We start from the raw sequence: 22,060 nt of genomic DNA on the forward strand, positions 1-22,060 counted from the left end.
ACCCTTGCTGTGGACCAGGACCAGCCACACTGCACCAGAATTTCCAGAAGCTGGAAGAACAAACCCTGCATGGACTCATCCTGTCCTCGAGCCCCTGAAGTGGGTCTCACTGCATCAGGAGGATAAGTGTAGCTAAGACTCCACATTTTTTTGCCTTGACGGAAGTCAAACTGATGTTGAGCCAAGTTCAACACCCAGAGATCCTGCCAGTGTTACTTTTCAACGTTACTCCAAACAAGTGCCTGCATCTCAATGCCACCCACGCAGAAATGTGCCCTTGCTGAGACCATCAACTGCTAGGCTCACATCAACAGCTAGAAACCAGAACCGACTTGAACTGCTGGAGAGTCACTTGCCAAGTTGAAACAGGGGTTACGCATGTCTCGACAGGACTCACCCTACAACTGCTGCTTTACTGAATTGCACACCGGAGCAACAGGATCAACATTTTGCACCTTCTCTGTCCACTGACTCAAACCCCTGGAGCGTCACTGATTGACTCATAACAGTGGACAAAACCTGAGTCGACCCAGGTCAACCTTGGACAGATCCTGGGGAGCGACTCGACCTGCTTTGCTGAAAGCCACCTTCGAGCAGCACGGAGCTACCGCACTTGGACCTGCTCAATGCATGCTTGCCGCTTGGGCCCACATGATCCAACATACCAGAACTGACCTTGATCCACTTGCATCACTGCTCGTAGCCAGGTTCGATGCTCTCTACCCGCCAAAGACCCGAAACAAGGTATCATCCACCAATAACTGTCCGCTTGGTTCACTTTAAGGCCTAGAGACTAGTTAGGTCACTTTTGCACTTTTGCACCTTTTTCTTCCAAAAACATAATTGCCTATCACCTCTGTCTCCAAAATCAGATTGCTATATTCTCTGTTGCACCTTCTTTGTTCTTTACACAGGGGTGGGTTTTGTACCGTGTCTCCTATTCAGCTTTCTTGCAGATGGTGTGTTTAATGAATATATATATATATATATATATATATATATATATATATATATATATATATATATATATATATATATATATATAACGATAGAACCTTGATTGGACATTCCCTTTATTTTGGCTTGTTTTAATGTGCTGTTTGGCTCACTGCTGGATCGCATTCACAGCTCTCTTAAGAGCATATCCTTAGCTTGGCCCATGTTACCATAAAAGCTGGTATGTCTCTTAACTGTACCTATTTTACCTTTATGATTGTGTTGGCTCTTGGTTTGTAGAAGAGTGAGTGCTGAGTGAGCATTGTAGCCTCTTCTCATCCTTGTACTTATGCAGGGCAGAATCCAGATCATCACACTGGTGGCAGAAGTGGGATTTGTGACAGGCTGTGCCTACAGCTCAGCCAGGCAAAATAAAAGTGAGCAGTTAACGTTTGTTTACACTGCCATGGCATTCTTACAATCATGGAACTTGACAGGAGTTTTGTGCAGACCTTGCAAGCAAGGGTCTTTCGTAAACTGTATCAATGGCTCCTTCATTTCAGTAAGGTTAAGAAAGCTTAAATGCTAAAAAGCCACCAAGCTTTTGAGAAATCTTGGTGTTGGGGGTGGTTGGTTCCCAGGGGGCTATCATCAAGCTGGAGCCCACGGCCCAGCTGCCAATGCACCTGTGGGATATGGAAACATCTGGAGAGAGTGACAATGATAACGCTTCCCAGCATTTCCCTCAGAGGGCAAGTACTGTGGTGTCCCAAGAGTCACAAGCCTCCTGCAAGTCGCAAACATTCATTAGATCCCACTTTTCAGCCATGTCCTAAACCTCTGTTAGGCCATGGGGGAATCTCGCTGGGAATGACTCTGATAGGCTCTATGTCTTGGAAGAAAGGAGGGTAGCCCTGGCCGAAAGGAAACAGAGGGAAGAGGCTGAATGAGACACCTACTGGCAGTTGGAAGTGATGTCATTATTCAGTTGACTCCTGAGGAAAGGGCTATTTTTCCAACATGAAGGCCACAGTCCTCAGGAAGTTCTGCAAAACCCCAGCACAGTATCCCTAGAGCTTTAGAGAGCTCACCAAAAAGGGGAGTCAGACCTTTGAGCTGTTAACACATCAGCCTCTGAAATATCTGATTGGTTGGGTAATTCGTAACAACATTTTAGAATTTGAGGGAATGTTTGATTGCATGTTCAAGTATCCTTAAACAATGTGTGATGGTGTTACACCAGCATTTAATGGACAAGGCTATCATAGACTATCAGTAACTTGCAAAGGCAGTTGGCAGGTTTCTTGCTAGTTGCTTCCAGAAAAAGCCAGTGGCCAGTGCATCCGAAACAGATGACAAAGGGGTTGCGAAAAAGTAAATCCAAGGAGGGTGAGGGCAAAGGTTTGCACCCTCTTGCTAAGAAAGGGCCCCAAAAACCTGAAGGGGAATTCCAGTAACCTGCATCTTCCACTCTCACAGAAAGGAAGAATAGGTCACCCATAACACTGGGCCATCCACATTCAGAGCCCCACAGAGCTCCCTTACCTGTGGTGGTGGGAGACATAGGAAGGGAGATACTGCCTGCAAGAATAGACTGGCCCTGCCGTTACGGTACTATCCAGTCCAGTTACAGAGTCCACTGAGGCATCTGCTCCTGCCAGAGGGGGCCTAGTGGCCACTGAGATACCTATTGCAGATGCATCAGACTCAGTGATCTCAGGGTTACCTATAAGCATAGAAACAGAACATGAGGTGAAGGACATGGTAGCTTCAGACCTCAAGGGTCTCCCAGAACTAAGGGGCACAGAGCTACCACATTCGAACCTACTCAATGCTGCACAATCCAACATACCTGTACAGAGCTCGATCCACTCGCATCACTGCTCGAAGCCGGGTCCGATGCCGTTGACCCGCCAAAGATCCAAAACAGGGTGTTATTGACTAGTAACTGTCCCCTTGGTCCATTTTGGGCCCTAGCGACCTGGTAGGTCACTTTGACATTTTTAATCCAAAGGCATATCCTGTTTGTTGTTCATAATTGGAAAATCACCCTTGTCTTCATACTGAGAGTGCTATATTCTTCAATCTGTTGCATCTCCTCTTTTCCTTCCACAGGGGTGGGTTTTGCACATTGTTTTCTATTTGCGTTTTCCTGCAAATAGTGTTATTTTATGTTATATTATTTGGCATTTGTACAGTGCCTATGGCTTCCAAGCAGTGTGGGGATGAACGGCCTTGAGAGGACTGTAGTCCGAGATGTGAGATGTGAAGGAAGGATTTCTTCAATGCGCGCGTGTGCATGTTTAGCCATCACACAGGTAGGTAGGGAGTGACTGGGTCTCTAACAGCTGCCCATCAATATCAGATGAGAGGATGGGTGCTGTGACAGATTGCCAGGAGTAGGGGAATCAGTCAGAGTGATTATGTGAACAGCTGAACCAAATTTTCTTGTGGGACTCAGTTGTATTCTATCGGTGTGGTGATAGGTGTTTGGGTGGGTGTGGTTGAGCAGTATTCATTGCAGATGTATGGATGTGGGTGGGCTCGGCCCGAGGCGGGATGCAGTGCTTAATGTTCCAGCAAAGCAAGGCTGACACCTAATTAGATGTGGTCTTGCAGAGATTATAATATGGTCTGACTGAGATGCATTCGGTGGACGACTATCAGCCACCTTGTCGACTCCCTATCAGACATGGGTAATAGTTCAACCAGGAGATGGACTAAGTCTGAGAGGATACCAAAGCACGCCCAACCACAATGGTAGAGAAAGTCATAGTGTGCAAAACAATGCTGAGATGACGCATAAACTGCAAAATCAGGCCTAGTTACGCTTCCACACAGGATAATTCAGCTCAATCAGTTATACAAATAAAGTTAAGAACACACCAAGAAATGAAACTATCAGTAAATAATATCACACAAAACCATATACCACAAATGTATACGTTCATCAGTGGATTCACTTACAACACACCACTTAATAACTCACCAGGGGAAACAGATAAGTACTGAAATGTAGGTAACTTAATTAGAACCAGTCATAAGTATATTTCCCTTTACTTAAGAAGTCCAGCCCTAGAATGTATGGGGCCAAGTGCACAAATGTCACAGGCTAAAATACAAGGTTTCCCCAGGGAAGGTATTCTCTACAAAGATACAATGGGCTTGTGTAATTTTAAAACAGTTCAAAAGTATTTCAAAGTTCAATTCCAGTTTGTCAGAAAATAGGTAAGTTCTCCTCTCTCTTCCACATGCCAGACTAACCAATGGGCACAATATTTGACCCAGGTTCAATGACCATAGGTAAGTAAGACAGAGATAGGAGACAAAGGGCTTTGCACCCAATGTTATCATATAGAGAGCTGGTGGGACAGGCAAAGGCATGCTTGCTTACCCCTGACCCTTATTTTCCCAGGGGTCATGAAGGATTGGCTGGGGTAGCTGGGACCATGGTCCTCTGCCCTTTATTTAGGTGAGGGGCATCCAGGAGTTACAAGATCGTGTGCTTCTTGTGGTCGAATGCTAATTCAAGATGCAAACCTAGTTGTTAAAGAAATTAGGTCTTTCACAGTGCAGACTTCTTCAGGACATTTCATGGGATGGAGGAAGGCCAGTTCCAGCGATGATCACCATTTGCAGGTGAAGACAGGTGTTCTTCCAGCTGCTGTCAAAGTAACAGCTCCAGAAAAGGTTGCCTTGATGCTAGGAAGCTGAGGTTTCAGGTGAAGATGGTTTATGCCACCACCTGGCAACCACCAAAGTTCCGGGTGTGAATACAGAACAGTGACAATTCTGGTTAGGTGGGCCATGTGGGATCTGGTCAGTCTGCCGGGCAGTGCTGCGTCTCTTGTAGCATGCATCCTCGAGAAGATGTTGAGACTAGTTGCTACCACTAGTCCAAGAGTCAAAGCACTGACACATGTATTCTGAGATCAAGCAGATTAGGAGGGCATGACTGGGCCAGCTATTGGAGAGGATGCTGGTCCATTGCAGTAGTCATCAGGTTGTCAATGGGCTGCTCTTCTTTGAAGGATTCTTTGCTCCAACATAGATCTGATGAAGATACAAAAACGCAAAAGAGAAACAAAGTTTCTCAGTGTTGGCATGTGGACTGAAGGACTAGTTTGTTTCACCATAACAAATCAGCAAAAGTCAAGGAAAGTGAAACTGAAGGCTTTACTTCCCTTTGAAAAGTCAGGACAGGATCAACAACAGAGCAAAAAGAACAGGGTTCCTTAGGAAACTATGGAGGGAATAATGCAAAAACAGAAATCTTTCCTAACACTCACATTACCCCAAAAGGCAGTTGTACTTGTTGTAATGTATGCCTGTGTTAGCTCTTGCTTTGTAAAAGTGTGAGGGCTGAATGGGCATTTGAGCCTCTTCTCATCCTTGTACTCCTGCAGGGTAGAACCCAATTCTTCACACCTCTCAACTCACACGTGCTTGGCGGATATCACCCACCATGGACAAGTTCATGCTCATGGAAAGAGCCATTCAAGGCTTCAAAGTGCAGACTTTCCCAATGTTACCAGTGACCAATTAACCTCGGAGCTCGTCACCCTGTGTTTGGAGGGATACAGTGCACCCCATAGACTGTTGCAATACAAGAATCAACCGTGTTGCATTTTAAAACCATAGGTTCAAATCAAGAACATGGGAAGATCTCGAAAACAGTGATTCACAGTATAGCTAAGACCTTCCTTTTAATTCATGTGTACACATTTTTCATGGGACACTGAGGTAGTGTGCTTAAAGGATACGCTCTGGTGAGGTTTAACAATGTTCTGTATTAAAAAGAAAAATACTCTGCGGTAACGAAATGATCCAACATTTTCATCCAGTGCCTGTTTAATCCATGCAGTTCACAAATTATTTCACACGAGGGCGCAGCTGTCATAGATTTGAATGACATAGAGAAATAAAATGGCGTCCTGCAGTGATTCATTTATACAATCCCCACAATGACATGGTGCGATATGCATTGCCTTATTTCCATTGCTATCGCATGAATGTGCTTATAAATGCCGTTTGCAATATGCAATTATACTTGATTTTGAGAAATTGATTTCCGGGAATATACGCCCTACTTTCACCAGAATAAACCATGACGGTAAGGTGTTTATCAGAATCCACTGAACAAAATGAGGAGCCAAGCAGCGCCTACAGTAGCCCAATCCATGAATCAATTTGTTTGGGAAGAAGCTGCATAAAAATGAGTAAACAGGCGTTCCCCGTGGGATTCGAGAACAGTCAAGACAATTCTACCTAGACTGTTCCTTCTGCACAGCACAGGCGTATGCAGGACGCATAAGAACCAATGGTAAAGACCTAGATATAGCAGGCGATCTGTAGAGCTTGTGTGATGTCCGGGGCCTAATTGCCATGGTAAGCGTGCTTTACTTTGGGCGGGGTTCTACTTTGTTCGCGAGACTCCCATCGGAAATGTAACTTTTTGTTTAAATGAAATGAATGTCACGAACGCCATTGACATGAAAACATGTGGCTAGATATAAGAGGAAAGCTGAGCACAGGGGGCAAGGGGGCAGAGTAGAAGAGGGGCACATGCTAACTGGGTTGTGGCAGGTCTTTACAGCTCAATGGCAAGGTAGGAAAGGTGCTTTTGCGCTCAGTGCTGGCAATGGCCCTGAACAATAGAGCAGCGCTACGGCCAGTGGTGGAAATGGAAAAAATGTGGTGGGGAATCCCACAACACAGGGGCAGGGTGGGGGAGGAGTTTGGTGATGGGCTGTGCCGAGGGGGCGTGGTCTAGAGGAGGGCGGGGCTCGTAGTGGACATCCAGCAATGCTGGAATACTTAAAAAATAAAATAAATACCCGCGACGGCAGCATTGCCTTTTACCGCGGCTTTGGCACTGGCGTGCAATGCACAATGCTCGCTTTTGGCACTGGTGTGTAATGCACAATGGTCGCTACATGTACAATCATTTGTACATGTAGCGAGTATTGTGCATTACTCACCAGTGCCAAAGCTGCGGTAAAAGGCAATGCTGCTGTCCAAGGCCGCCGGCCTTGGCAGCAGCAGCACCCTGGCCGAATTGGCGCCCCTGCCCTCCCTGCTCACCTTTAGGAGCCTCACACAGTCTTTATGTAAAGCAGATTTCCTTTCGCGTTAACTCATGCCATGCAGGCATGTTTTAATGAATATTTTTACCAGCCAGAGCGAGCTAATTGACTGGGTTCAAATCCCAGCTTTACAGCCTATTAATAAATCTTGTGACATTGGGCACACGTTTTCTTTTGCTGCGCCCCATCTGCCAAAATGCGGAGTCAGTAGAAGCGACTGAGTGTAGGCTTTGCAAACAAAGCAGTCATAGTGGAAATGCGAACCAATGGAATGCACATCAAACACATTTTAACTTCTTGTAATGCAGCCTCCCAAGACGCACCCGAGAATCAAAGGCTGACTTAACTCCTTGTTGCGTCCGGTGATGTCCACACATATGCACATTATGGCAGATTTTTCACTGTTTCAGTTCAGACCTGCCCAGGATCCCATTGAGTGTGTGGAGGGGGGCTCATGTGAGGTGGGTGCATTTAATAAGAAAAGGGCGCCTGCCACGCCTTCTCCCAGCTTGGGGGAGCCTTTGAAAGACTCCCCAGTGCTGGCTGGCAGGGGGCTAATGGTGCCCTAAGGGGGCTTGGCGCCACGGTCGCCTGGCCTGCCCTAAGGCCGGCCCTGCTGCCGTTGTGTGCGCTTTTCTTTCTTTTTTTTTATCTATTCTATCACGGTTCATGGTCTTGGGCAGCTGACTCTGGCCGGATCCCGAGATCCGGCTCCTTATCTGGTGCCGGATCTCGGATCCGCCGAGAGCCAGCCCAGTGACCAGCACTGGCTGTGGCAGAACTTATCTTGCCCGAGCACTGCTCCTTCTCCCAGACTGAGGGGCCAGCACATGCCTTTCGTAGGTACTGCCCCTTAACCAGCAAACAGCTTTCAGAAAGTGCTACATGGAGTTGCTGTCTAATTCTTTGAAAGCTGTCCGCTCACATCGCACGCAGGAATAACCCATTGAGTTTTCAGAAGACTCTGCACTGCAGTAAGAAACAGCCAAAGCTTCACATGCAGAGTTGCAGCTGTCCAAACTAGTATATATTTCCTGCAATGTACAGACATCTCTTTTTTTAAGGTGAGTAATGTGACAAATCGAAACAGAAGAGTCCATTAGTCACTTAAAACGTTTCTTACTGAATCACTATAAGACATGTTTTTTGCTTTTATGCAAATTGCTAGGATTGGGTTCTATGAAGATATAATGGGCCTCATTCTAAGTTTGCCGTTCCAGAAACAATGGTGCTGGTAAACTTAACAGCACCGTTGTTTCCAGACCGGCAAACTACGGGTTTGCCTGCCAGAGCTGCTGTGGCACAGCAGTCATGGCAGGAAAGGCCATAACAGAAGCACCGGCACCCTTAGCAACGGTACCGGTGCTTCAGTGTACCCACTCCCATAGAGTCCTGGACCCTATGGGAATGGGAGGTAAATAAATTGCTGGCACCTGACTTCCCGGCTGCCGGACTTGGAATAGCCCAGTGGAGCCGGGAAGTCAAAGCGCTGGTAATTGTTTACGGGTCCGGCGGCAACCCCCCGGTAGCACCGGCACGATTACTGCCAGACCCGCAATGAGGCCCAATGTTTTCGAACTGGCCGCCCGCTCCTTCCAAATAGGCGACAATTCGCCCAGTACATTGTTTCCATTTCCTGCACTGTTTGAGGTGGAAGTAAATAAATGCGAGTGGGAAGAAAGGGAGAGAAAATGCAAACGTGTGTGTGTGTGTGTGTGTGTGTGTGTGTGTATGTGATACCGAAACAATGGGAGCAATTCACAGCGATCACGTGGACATTACCCAACCAGCTTCACTCACAGCTGCAACGAGGGCTGTATAATGCCTTCATTTCTAAAGTCACTAAAGTGAGTTCTCTCTCCTACAACGAAAACACTATAGTTTCAGTAGAGGAGCACCACTTACACAAACCTTAACTTCCGGGAACTCGTACAGCATTCTCCTTTGTCTCAAAACGGACTATGTCAAGTTCCATAACAGTCTGAAAAGTTTTTCTTCTGTCAAGCATTTCATCCCACTGAAATCTGGCTTTGATGCCTGTGCCATCGGTAGGAAGTCATAGACCTCCATCATTCTTCCATCTTGTCTCATAAGCAGAGGCCTAGACAGGGTAGGGCCTGAGCGGGCAGGGCCCATCCAAAATCTCAAAATGCCCACTCAGCAGCAGTGTGTGGGCACTTACAGATTCGCACCTTGAAACACTTGTGCATAGGCGCGTTATAACTGCCATATCATATCATATCATAATGTGACTGTGGTGTGCCCAACTAAATTAATTTCAGGCCCCACTTTTTAGACAATTCTGTCTATGCCTCTGCTCATAAGGCACAGAAACAGTCCTTGACTGCCTGTTCACTGAAGAAAAATAGATCGATAAAGACTATAGTGGGTCTGGTCTCGTCACTAGAAAACCATTTTCCTATGTCACTCTTCCTCGTCTATAGCCATCAAAAGCAGTCACTTGCCCGTTTGTTTGCTGAATAAAAACAAATTAATATAGAATCTTGGAAACCTGGATTTGAATCCCGGCAAACCCTTTTGACAATACTGTGTGCTCCTGGCCAAATGACATAGGGCCTCATTACGAGTCCGGCTGTAACAAGGGGTAAAATCGCCTGGTTACCGCCGGACTCGTATTACCATTCCGCCTCTGTGATTCCTGGAATTACCGGGGCATTACAACCCCGGTTTTCCGGGAATCACGGAGGTGGAATGGTGTTAATCCCCATTCCCATTGAGTCCTATTGGATTCAATGGGAATGGGGATCATGGAAACACCGGCAGCATCTCGTAATGCTGCCGGTGTTTCCTCGTCCACCTGCAGGCGGGCAGTGTTAAACCCACCAGGTCAAACCTGGCGGGAACATCACCTCCCGCCTGCAGGAGTTGGGGTCAGGCAGTCCGGAAACAACGGTGGTGGTGGGTTTACCTCCACCGTTATTTCCGGACCGCCTGATTTGTAATGAGGCCCATAATCTTCTTCTACCTCATTTCCCATAGCTACCGTATTGGGGGTACTCGAAGACAGGCTAAATGGAGCTATGCCAAGCGATTGATAATTTACCGTACCGCAAAAAACTGTGCAAATGCATTTTCTCCCGAAAACCTTAACTTTATACTTCCTAGAGAACCTCACATTATTGTAACAATGTGAAGGCAGTGTGTTACTTTGTAATCCAAAGGCAGGAATTTCTCAAAATCAGGGCCATTTACATCAAATGTAAATTTCATGCAGAGTAGTACCAACCTTGGCATTTACTTGCTGTGGTACCTACATGCAATTTTAAACCATCACAAGATGGAAGAGAGAAGAGAAACGTAAAAGCAAGGCAAAGTCACTTTTACCACTTCATTTTCCCCTCCATCATGTGAAAAAGTAAACACTAGCTGCAAATATGCTTTCAGGTAAGGTTTACTAATAGATTCTTAGGGTATCCTCCTGGTTTTGGCCAGGCGCAAAACCGAGGTGGAGTCCATAGGAATACATTAGCTTCATGCCTGCAAGAAAATGTCACGCATAAGCAAAGGAAAGTGCTCACACAAGACAGAGGAAGTGAGCAAGACAGAGATGTTATCCCGCTCCATGCCCGTCCTCTGCCTTGTGCCAGTAGATATATGGGGCAAAGCGGGTAATGGAAGCATTCATGAATTATGCCTCGTCCTCACACAGGCCTTCCCCATTCCCCCCCATTTACAATCAGGGTGCATGTCTCTTTCATCACAGACACATCTTGCTTTGTTCGGACTCTTTGGGGTGATGCAGTTGCCATAGTTACGACACACTCATGGCACCAATGACTATTAACAAACTACTGACATGTGAACTGTCTCTTCTTTCATTTCCCAGATTGACCATCTCAGCTGAGTGTCCCATGCAGCTGGAGGACTTCCCTATGGATGCTCACGCATGCCCACTGAAGTTTGGGAGTTGTAAGTATGCTTGCGTGGTGGCTTTCTGATGTGCATATGGCTTCTGAGGGGCAGCCTCGCCAGCCACCGTATTACATGACTCTAATCCCTGCCCGCCTCTTACTCGGGGTGCTTTGCTTGATCCCAATCGGCTTTAGGCTGTTCGGCCAGAGCTCCTTTCTAGCCATTTGCTGCTGAATCAAAAAGCATACAATCCCTACCTTGTGTTATATCGCTTGGATATCTTTAAAGCGCTAAAATGCCATGGAGACGGTCCCATTACTTTATGTGAAATCTGCAATTAGGGGATCATTTTCTATGGCTTGAGTGGTAAACCAAGGTGTAAAATGAAGGTGTAAAGCGGCATATGCCATGATTTACCGCTCTGTGACATTTTGATAATATCTTGCATGAAGAGTGGGAGACAGGGCAGAGAATCCATTTCCACATCGTCCTTCCAGCTTCACCTGCAAAACCTCTTCATTGTAGATCTGCAGGAGATTGCCATGCCGGTGTACAACCAATAGATTCCTTTGAATCCGCCAGCATTGACTACTTGCTAAAAGCAGGGGGATTCCTTAGGAAACCAGTGTAAATGCTTTCTCAAAAGTGTGATTTGCCGGCAGCATTTACGTCTTATAGGAAAACGGAACAGTGAAGATGAGTTTGCCTGTATTTACTCTACATTTGCACTCTACTAGTCGAAAATGGCATACAGGGGAAAACAGCACATAAGTGCTAACGTTGGCGGTCCCCTCATGCAATTCATTGTGCAACGTCACATTACACATAGCCATACTGCAAATAATTTGCCATACCCTTGTTTCAGTTCGACATTTCATAACTGCATTCTTGACAAATTTGAAATGTGATAAAAAAAAGTCATAAAGCTTTGAAAATAAATAAGTATGAAACAAACAATAACTGGAAAATGTATAATCGTGACAATGGGGCAGCCCACTTACATTGCACAGCGGTAAGACAACTTGGAATGCTTGTCAATTTTTCCACAAAAGGTCCTTGATTTTGCACTGGTCAGCAGTGGCTTGTGTTCTTTTTGCACTGGTAATTGCACGTGAAATGGGGCTTTAATATCCCGCTTCATGCCAGAATCCAGCCGGAGCAGGTATTGTACCCATGACTCGCAGTGTTATTTTGCTTCCAAGAAAAACATGTTGCCCCTGAATTATCCTCTCATCCTACATGTGAATGCAAAATTGCCCAGGACTGTATAGCCCTGGCAAATGCGCATTGCGTGCAATTCAGCCAAGATGCGCAAGTTTTGTGTGTCCGCATTCGCCGCACACTGATTTGGTGCACGTTTCTTTCTACGGACCAGGTGGCCCTTTCTTGTTTGAAAATGATTACATCCGTGACCCGCGTCCCTTCTGTGGGTGGTTTCCGCCAGAGCATGCCCTTTGTTGATTCAATTTTCACTCGATCATTATATTGCAATGTCTGCAGTTGCAACTGCAGATTAATCACACAGCCCATTTGAGGAGGCACGCTGAATATAAATTCGCCTTGATCATTTTCCAGAAAGCGAAGCTTTGGAGCAAATGCCAGACTTTTTCACTACAGAGCCTTTTTTAAAAACGCTCACATTTAAAGGATCCAAACTTGTGTCATGACGGTGCTCACTAGTAGAGCTGCCCTGAAGATTTTAATTCCACTTTCATTATACAAACTCCCTTTCCTCTTCCTAAGAATGCTGAGAACAAAATGGCTGCCGCTGTGAACATGTACATAAGCAGATGGTATCCTCTTGTTGGATTGTAAATAAATAAACCTTCTGGTGGCAATGCATAGAGTTCTCTTGTATTGGTAAAAGCAACTCCTATTTTTACAGCACAGGAAAGCAGGATTAAACTAGCATGAACCAATGTATACAAATCGAACTATTATATCTAAAAAATGACATTCATGTGAGACGATACAGTCTGATATTCCCACTACACTTGTTTATTTTGCATTTGCCTCTTAACGCAAACACACAAATGAAAGCAGTGAAATGTAAAATTACAGACAAGTCTGGTGCTTATTTTTCTTGAGGTTAATGATGTGCAGCAAGGGTCTGCAAAATTAGATTGCCTAAAGGTTTTGGACTACAACTCCTATCAGCCCTACTCAGCAAAGTCAATGGTGGGCGATCACGGGAGTAGTAGTCCAATGCATCTGGAGGGCTTGAGGCTGCAGAGTCATGATGTCCAGAATGTACAGGACAATACAGTTCGTATCTAAACCTAAAGATATTAGGATTTCTTTTTTTTTATGAAAAGGAAACCTTTCCAATTCCACAAAGTGGTTTGTTAAGGTGGAAACTAAGTTACACACATTTAAAGGAGCATCAGGGTCATTTTCTGGATCCAGAAGAGATGGGAAAATAAGGCCGCACAGTTGTATGCCTGTGCTGCATATTGCTGCACATGGGCATAACACGCCAGTCAAACACCTGAAAAGACGGGTATCAAGGACATGGCATGAAGGCAGTGCATCTGCACAGAAAAAAGGAGCCAAATCACCGGCCTAGAGTAACACCACCAATCCTCCTCCAAAAACCCTCTCTAAGAATACTACTGAAGGGCAGACCCAGGTCTCCTGAGAGGATGCATGAAGAGGACATCACAAATCATGCCCAAACATACTCCTCTAGACAGTACAGGAAATACAAAGTCAAGAATTACCCTTGCTACACACTCAAGTATACCCCTCTGCTGTTGCTTATATTTTGTTAATATATTGATGCTCTCGTTGCCACTGTATTGCTGATTTTTCCATACATCCATATAGAATTGCAACCTGAAATAACATTTTTTTATTTATTTTTATTTATTTCAATTTATAACGCGCACAACTGCCCTAAGACATTGTGGCACGGTTACAGAATATTCACTTGGGTGTAGGTTAACATGTATGCTCACGTTTTATGAACACAACCAAATGCACGTTGGCCATTGTTTACAAACATGTTTTCAATGGCACTTTCCACATGTTAATTTTGTTGTTGTAAATCAGGCCCTTTGAATGCCAAGAAAAAGGAAGAGGCCTGACTGGCAGAGCATGGCATGTTTCTCTATGATGTGCCCCCGTGAGCATTCTGGCCACGCCGGGACACTTTCATAAATGAACCCATGGCTAATGTATCTTGCCCGGGAGCATACATTGCTATTGGTGTTTACGGCGAGTGGGCTACAGAAATTGCCATTGCTTCAAGGCGCTTGCTGAATCCGAGGGACAGCGAGCAAACCACATACGAGCTTGCAATGAAAGCTCCTTGGAGGGTGGGTAGGCTTTACCAGCTCACTTGACTTCTGTAAATCTATGAAACATGTCATATTGCACCAGCAGGCTTTGTGGCTCTACCCACTGAACAAAGGGTCTGCAACTTGAGTGTTAGAAACCAGAGCCAAAAAGTGCATGCTTCACCACGCTAGGGGATTGCCTGGGTTTGGTCGGCAGGGCGGGGGGTTGGCCTTCTCACTTAGCTGAGAAAACCAAATGGGTTTCCACAGCATGATATTTTCGTGCTTGATGAATAGCGTTGGCTGTCTATGGAATCTGTCTGTTTTTAGCATCTGATGAAAGTTGGGGGATTCCACAGAAATGCATTGTAAATGCCTCTCACAAGCAGCCATTGCAGGTGGCATGCACACTTCTTTGCAGTACGAAGAAGACATAAGTGCATTAACCTGGATCCGCCAGAACGAACACAGATTGTTTGCACTTTATATTGAAAATGGCAAAAGTTAAACGGAGTGGAGCAAAGTGCAAGAACGGTCACACAGGTACAGTCACCTCCATGTAATCAGGGATCAGTGGTGGCCACCGTTGAGGGCAACTGATCATACATATTTATTTTGGCAAGGATTGAGAAGTGGAACCTGTAGAGTGCACATCTGGCACTAGTGGGCCCTTATAGTGACCAGAGCATGGGGTGTATTGATTGAAGCATGTGGGTGTAGAGTGAACACTAGATGGATCATGCTGAATGTCTTGCGAAAGTGACATGAATGTGTCCCGAATGTGGCACTGCATTCTTGTTACTGTGGTTGTGCATGCCATGCCAGTGTAGGTGCAAACAATGTAAGGCGTGTGATAAGAGATTCAGTGTTAGAAGTTTGATATGGGAAGAAGCAAGCAGAGGGGATAGTGTGGGAAGAAGCAGGTGGCAATATTTCATGGGAAGAAGCAGGGAAAGGGGGATTGTTTTGGAAGAATCAGGCAAAGGGGGAGTGTTTGGTAAGAGGCAGGCAACGGGGGATTGTTTGGTAAGAGGCAGGCATGGGGGATAGTGTGGGAAGAAGCAGGCACAGGGGGATTGTTTGGGAAGAAGCAGGCAACGGGGGATTGTTTGGTAAGAGGCAGGCATGGGGGATAGTGTGGGAAGAAGCAGGCAATGGGGGATTGTTTTGGAAGAATCATGCAAAGGGGGAGTGTTTGGTAAGAAGCAGGCGTAGGGGATAGTGTGGGAAGAAGCAGGTGACTGGATTGTTTGGGAAGAAGTAAGCAGAGAGGATAGTGTGGGAAGAAGCAGGTGACAGGATTGCTTGTGAAGAAGCAGGTGAAGGGATAGTTTGGGAAGAAGCAGGCAGAGGGGGATTGTTTGAGAAGAAGTGGGCAAAGGGGTATTGTTTGGGAAGAAGCGGGCAACGGATGATTGTTTGGGAAGAAGTGGGCCAAGGGGGATTGTTTGTTAGGCATAGCAGGCATATGGGATAGTGTGGGAAGTTGGGGGATTCCACAGAAATGCATTGTAAATGCCTCTCACAAGCAGCCATTGCTGGTGGCATGCACACTTCTTTGCAGTACGAAGAAGACATAAGTGCATTAACCTGGATCCGCCAGAACGAACACAGATTGTTTGCACTTTATATAGAAAATAACAAAAGTTAAACAGAGTGGAGCAAAGTGCAAGAACGGTCACACAGATACAGTCACCTCCATGTATTCAGGGATCAGTGGTGGCCACCATTGAGGGCAACTGATCATACATATTTATTTTGGCAAGGATTGAGAAGTGGAACCTGTAGAGTGCACATCTGACACTAGTGGGCCCTTATAGTGACCAGAGCATGGGCTGTATTGATTGAAGCATGTGGGTGTAGAGTGAACACTAGATGGATCATGCTGAATGTCTTGCGAAAGTGACATGAATGTGTCCCGAATGTGGCACTGCATTCTTGTTACTGTGGTTGTGCATGCCATGCCAGTGTAGGTGCAAATAATGTAAGGTGCGTGATAAGAGATTCAGTGTTAGGAGTTTGATATGGGAAGAAGCAAGCAGAGGGGATAGTGTGGGAAGAAGCAGGTGGCAATATTTCATGGGAAGAAGCAGGGAAAGGGGGATTGTTTTGGAAGAATCAGGCAAAGGGGGAGTGTTTGGTAAGAAGCAGGCGTTGGGGATAGTGTGGGAAGAAGCAGGTGACAGGATTGCTTGTGAAGAAGCAGGTGAAGGGATAGTTTGGGAAGAAGCAGGCAGAGGGGGATTGTTTGAGAAGAAGTGGGCAAAGGGGTATTGTTTGGGAAGAAGCGGGCAACGGATGATTGTTTGGGAAGAAGTGGGCAAAGGGGGATTGTTTGTTAGGCATAGCAGGCATATGGGATAGTGTGGGAAGAAGCAGGTGGCCGAATTGTTTGGGAAGAAGTAAGCAGAGGGGATAGTGTGGGAAGAAGCAGGTGACAGGATTGCTTGGGAAGAATCAGGCAGAGGTGGTAGTTTGGGAAGAAGCTGTGGAAGGGATAGTTTGGAAGATGCAGCCCAAGGGGGATACTGAGAGGGGCCTCACGAACACAAGGGGTAGGAAGTTTCGACATTTGAAAATCACACAGATCGGCGTGACTGTCCAGCTGGACAGGCCTGGCAGGCAGTCCGTTGTGAGGTAGATGAGTGAAGTATGGGATAGTTAAGGGATATCCTAAACATGTGACTTTATTTAATGACTGGTTGATCAGCCCTAGCTATTCTCTGATGGAGGCAGCTAACAACGCTCATCTGCTAGGCATGTATTTCTTGGGCATCCATGCCATCATGACGCTGAACCCATACATCTGAGTTGTGAGTGGATGAAGGTCAGTATTAGATAGGAGTTGCAGGGGGATGGAACCCATTGCTATATGGGTTGTTCTGAAAGTGTTGATGGGGTGATGGAGCAGGACCTAGAGATAACCTAGATGCATGGGGATTTCGAAGCCACTGCTGTTTACTTCTGCACTCTGCTGAGATGTCCCTTTCCCTGTTGGTTCATCTGGACCTGCTGCTGTGGCCTCCCATCTCCTGACTACTGGTATCGTTCACACTACCCACGGAGATGCCCAGGAGACCTGCCAGGGTCCCACAGTGTGCATACTTTGAACATGTCAGACATATTTGTGTTTGTGCACATTTGTATGTATTTAGGTTGAATCAATTGTAAGTATTGCACTAACATGGTTTCAAGTAAAGATGCACATTACATTTAGCTGCTTTGCATTATAAATCAAGTGCAGTGCTTTTCAGCATTCATGTCAATTGCTCCTATCATTTATTTCTGACCTTTTAAAAAATATTCTATGTAAATGAGATGTCTTATCAATGCCGGTGGATGTCCTGGGAGGCCAGTATATTTTTCATAAGTTGGGGAGATGAAAGGGAAGTAACATCTCATTGCATTATATTCTCTCTGTGGTTTGAACATGATTGCAACAGTCCCAAGGTATGGGTCATCTATGGAGGAACATGTCTTGATCTCCCTGAAATCCTGATGTTGGTAACTTTAAACTCTGGTTAGGAAGAAAACTGAAGAACCTTGCTGGCAACATCCCAAAATGTGTCAAACATACGACACCCAAAAGGGCCTTGACTCTCCATATTGTCTAGCTGTGTCAGATTAATACCATCCCTAATCACTTTACAGTTGTGCAACTCTACAAGTATTCATTCACCCGAAATCACCCAATTCAAACTTCTATCAGCTTTTCCAAAGGTCACTTTGACATTTATTGCACAATTAACAGATGCAATGGATCTTATTGTTTCAACGCATTTCAAATTTGATATATCCTTCTTCGATACAAAGACATCATCAAGTCAAAATCATGAGAAACATATGTTGGTTAGGTCTCACCTTACCAGAACCATGTTTGTTCCACACTGTTTCTGTACCATGTTGTTAGGCCTCAGAATGCTGGTCCTTTTCACCAGCTTTGAAAGCTTTGAGATGATTGGAGGCAATTTCCTTATTACAGTGTCCTGAGAGATTGAGAAATTAAGGCTTCAAGGAAAAAACGGAATGTGTGTAAGGGCATAACATTTGTCCGCAGTATAAGTCTGGCTTTTATCCCCATGGAAGGGCCCCCGTGAAGAGCCAGGTCAAAACCCAGGACAATGGTTGACCTCCTCGTAGACAATTTCAATATGTCCCTCTACCCCAAAAGAGATGGATCTTGGGGTCCCAAAATATGCTTAAGGACTCTGGTATCACTAGGAATTTCCTCACATGTATAAAGACTGGCACCCTCCATCCCACATTTCGGGAATTACCTGAAGGACCCAAAGAACATACTTTTCAAAGAGCATCATGCTAGCCTCTGATCTTCCCATGCCCCTCTGCCAATGGCTCTGAATGAGCTTGAGTGATGAAACCCTGAGAAAACCCCCGTTGCACATTCCAACTGAGAAAACAGCACACAATGGGAAACCTTGGAATAAGACTCCAAGCAAAAATACAAAAAACAGAACATCCCATGGTAAACAGAACTGGGAATGCCACCGGAACCATCCGCAGTAGTCAAAAACATTGCAATCCTAATGGACAATGAGCTAACACTAAACACACAAGTCAACGCAATAATTAAGAAATGCTTCTTCCATCGGCACACTATCAAAAAGATACTACCCTTCTTTTAGTTCACACACAAAACACTTTCCATCTTCTTCCTCATCATGTCCAGGAAAGACTACGCCAACAGCATATACCTTGGAATGCCAGAATACTTGCTGAGGAAACTACAACGAATACAGAATGCAGCTGCCAGACTTCTCCTCAAACTCTCTCGAAGGTACCACATCACACCAGTGCTAAGGATGCTACATTGACTTGCAGTCAAAAAAAGAATCACTGTCAAAACAATGTGCATAACACACAGAGAAATCCACGGCCAGGGAACGGAATTGCTACAAGAGTAAATACGCATATACAGACCAGCAAGAACACTTAGATCCAGCAACAACATCTACCCAGGACCGAAACTGTAAACAAGGAGAAAACTTGTAGGATCATCCTTCTTTTGCATAGCAGTAAAACACTGGAACTCCCCCATGAAAGAAATACGAACTACAGAGGACCATCTAAAATTCAGAAAACATAAAAACCTGGCTCTTTAGCACCAAAGGGGATGAAAACGGCTGAACAGCCACTACATACCACAAAATGAACAAATACACAGAAAGGAACCCATCGAAATCAGGGACTAACCAAACACACCCAACATGAAGCGAGACCAAGCAAAGGGATCTACCTTCATCAACACTTTCCAATGCGTTAAACCATGGAAAATCCAACAAGCGAAAACGACCAGAAAAACACCCTACTCTGATCACCTGATATCATACATACCGGCATATAGCTTACTCGCATAGGCTAGCCTTATCCTGCATGTTACCTGCATGTAACAAACTGTGTTATGTAGCCACTTCCACAGTTAGCCCTTATGTGTAGGTTAGCCACACTATGCATCTATCCTAACAGTATAGCTAAGCCTTATGCTCGCTTCTATTTTTTGTATTTGTATTTACTTGTTATTTATATAGCGCCTTACTCCAAGGCGCTGTACAAAACCAATTTTACAGTACGATGAAAAATGATCAAATGGTTACAATAAAACAATATAGTTTACAGTGAAGCTTACAATACCATTCAGGCAGAAGTAAGAAGGTCTTTAAGGGAGAACTGAAGGTGCGATAAGACTGAATTGACCGGAGGGAGAGAGGAAGAGCATTCCAGTAAAGAGGATCCAGAAGAGAAAAGGAATGGAAAGAAGAGAAAGCACAAGGAGGACGAGGAACAGTTAAGAGAAAGTTGGTTTGGGAATGAAGAGTGCAAGAGGGGATATAGAAGGAAATGAGAGAGTCAAGTTGAATAGAAACAAGTCCATAAAGAGATTTAAATACAATACAGAGAAAATTGAATTTAAGCTGAGAGTGAAAAGGTAGCCAATGGAGAGAGGCCAAGGAAGGGGAAATGGAGTCACAAATAGGTAGGTAATACAAGAGACAAACAGATGAATTGAAAATAGATTTAAGTGGAGCTAGACGGGAGGCGGGAAGACCAAAACGAAGAACAGAACAGTAAAATAACCGAGAGAAGGTTAAGGGAAAAATTAGAAGCTTCGTAGCACTGAAGGTAAGGAGAGGACTAACTTTCCGGATGTTAATAAGATGAAAGCGGCAAGAATGAGCACTAATGGAGATATAATGAGCAAAGGAAAGATTAGTATCAAGATGCCGAGCAAGGTTGCGGGCAGACACGGAAAAGGACAGATACAAAGGGGAAAAAAAGAACAAATGGAGAGGGAACAGGAGTGGGGATAGTATTGGCGGGGAAAAAGAGAACTTCAGTTTTCCATGAATGAAGTATGAGAACGTTTTCCGACATCAAAGTTCTGATTGCGGAAAGGCAGGCTGAAAGATTTGAGTGAATATTAGACATGAAAGAAGAGAAGGATAGAAACAGTTTGGTTTGATCAGCATACAAGTAATGAGACACCCCAAAAGAAGGGATCATCTCTCAGCTAAAGGAGAAGTATACAAATAGAAGAGAAATGAATCAAGGGCAGACCCTTGTGGCACACTGTGTAGAAGAGGAAAGGAAGCCCCATTAACACCAGCCCAGGATACTGAGTAGGTACGATTGGCAAGACAGGATTGAAACCAAGACATTACAGAGCCAGAAAAACCAAAGGAAGAAAGAGAAAGGAGGAGACAGGCACTATGCTACTTCTGTATCATGATGGGTTGATTGAGACGGACTGTGTGTTGAAAATGCATCACACTTTAAAAGACTGTTGGGGACAGGAAATGTATCACACCGAGATGGATTGTGTAAGGGTGAGGAGTGTGTCACACTTGATGGATTGCGGGGGAGGGGAGTTGCACCACATGTGGATGGGCTGTTGGAGACGAGAAGGGTATCGCACATGAATGGAGTGTCGAGGGTGGGAAGTGTGTCTCGATTGGATGAACGGTTGGGGCGGGAGGGCGCTTCGATGTGTCACACTTAGATGGACTGCTGGGATTCTGAAATGTGTGGCACTAAGAGGGATGGGTAGGGGACAGCAACTCTGCTGCACTAGGATTGAATGCTGGGGACAGGGAATGAGGGAATGTGTATCAGCTGGGTGAATTACTGGGGCAGGTAAATGAATCGCACTAGCATGAATGGTTGGGGGTGGGAAATGCATCCCATTTAGATGGAATGTCGGATGTGGGAAAAGTATTGCCACTAAGTGAACGTTCTAAAAACTCACCTTTCTGCATGCGAACCCTCAAACTCTGAACTTAACAAAACAAAACCTTTACCGCACCACAAACCACAAGCACTCTGCAACACCTGACATGAAAAAAACCATACACAATCACACCTCAACATCACATGAGGGACAACAACAGAAACACACTAACACTCAGTGATTGCGTTCTCAGAACTGAAGCTGCCAACATCACTTCAAAGCTCTCTTGCTCTTCTCCCTCACAACCCACTAGCAGATCTACAACCCTCCTTCCATTGCAGATCCACCAGAGCACCAAGAGACCACGCACGCAGCAACAGTGCACGGTACAAGACCCATTAATATTAACATGCCACCCGTCCATTTACAAGATGTATTGCATGCAGCTCTGTCTTAGGGAATTCAGCAAGAGAAAAACACCTAACACACTTACTTTCTCTGCACACTCTGCCACTGCATTGACTTTCACACTGCTCCTTTCTTACAGTGGGATTGCATCTCTCTTGCAGCTGATGCCTTGTACTGACAATCAGTGGGCCTCATTCCAAGTTTGCTGGTACAGTAACAATGGTACTAGTAAGCTTGCCAGTCCGTCGTTACCGTACCGGCAAACTACGAGTTCTGCACGTGGGTGCCTTATCACC

At 45.3% G+C, this 22,060-nt stretch overlaps 2 protein-coding genes across 7 annotated transcripts in view; one reads left to right on the forward strand and one right to left on the reverse strand.

Moving 5' to 3' along the window:
* GABRB3 (gamma-aminobutyric acid type A receptor subunit beta3) overlaps positions 1 to 22,060 on the reverse strand; it is a 1,350,469-nt gene that overhangs the window by 1,150,027 nt on the left and 178,382 nt on the right. The gene's annotated exons all lie outside the window — the stretch shown is intronic.
* GABRA5 (gamma-aminobutyric acid type A receptor subunit alpha5) overlaps positions 1 to 22,060 on the forward strand; it is an 857,372-nt gene that overhangs the window by 262,816 nt on the left and 572,496 nt on the right. For all 6 annotated transcript variants that reach the window (XM_069636596.1, XM_069636598.1, XM_069636597.1 and 3 more), the window contains one exon: positions 10,870 to 10,952. In XM_069636596.1, coding sequence (XP_069492697.1) covers positions 10,870 to 10,952 — 83 coding nt within the window. The remainder of the gene's footprint in view (positions 1 to 10,869; positions 10,953 to 22,060) is intronic.

Source organism: Ambystoma mexicanum, chromosome 7p (genome assembly GCF_040938575.1).
Source record: "Ambystoma mexicanum isolate Mex_15411 chromosome 7p, UKY_AmexF1_1, whole genome shotgun sequence".
Classification (NCBI taxonomy): domain Eukaryota; kingdom Metazoa; phylum Chordata; class Amphibia; order Caudata; family Ambystomatidae; genus Ambystoma; species Ambystoma mexicanum.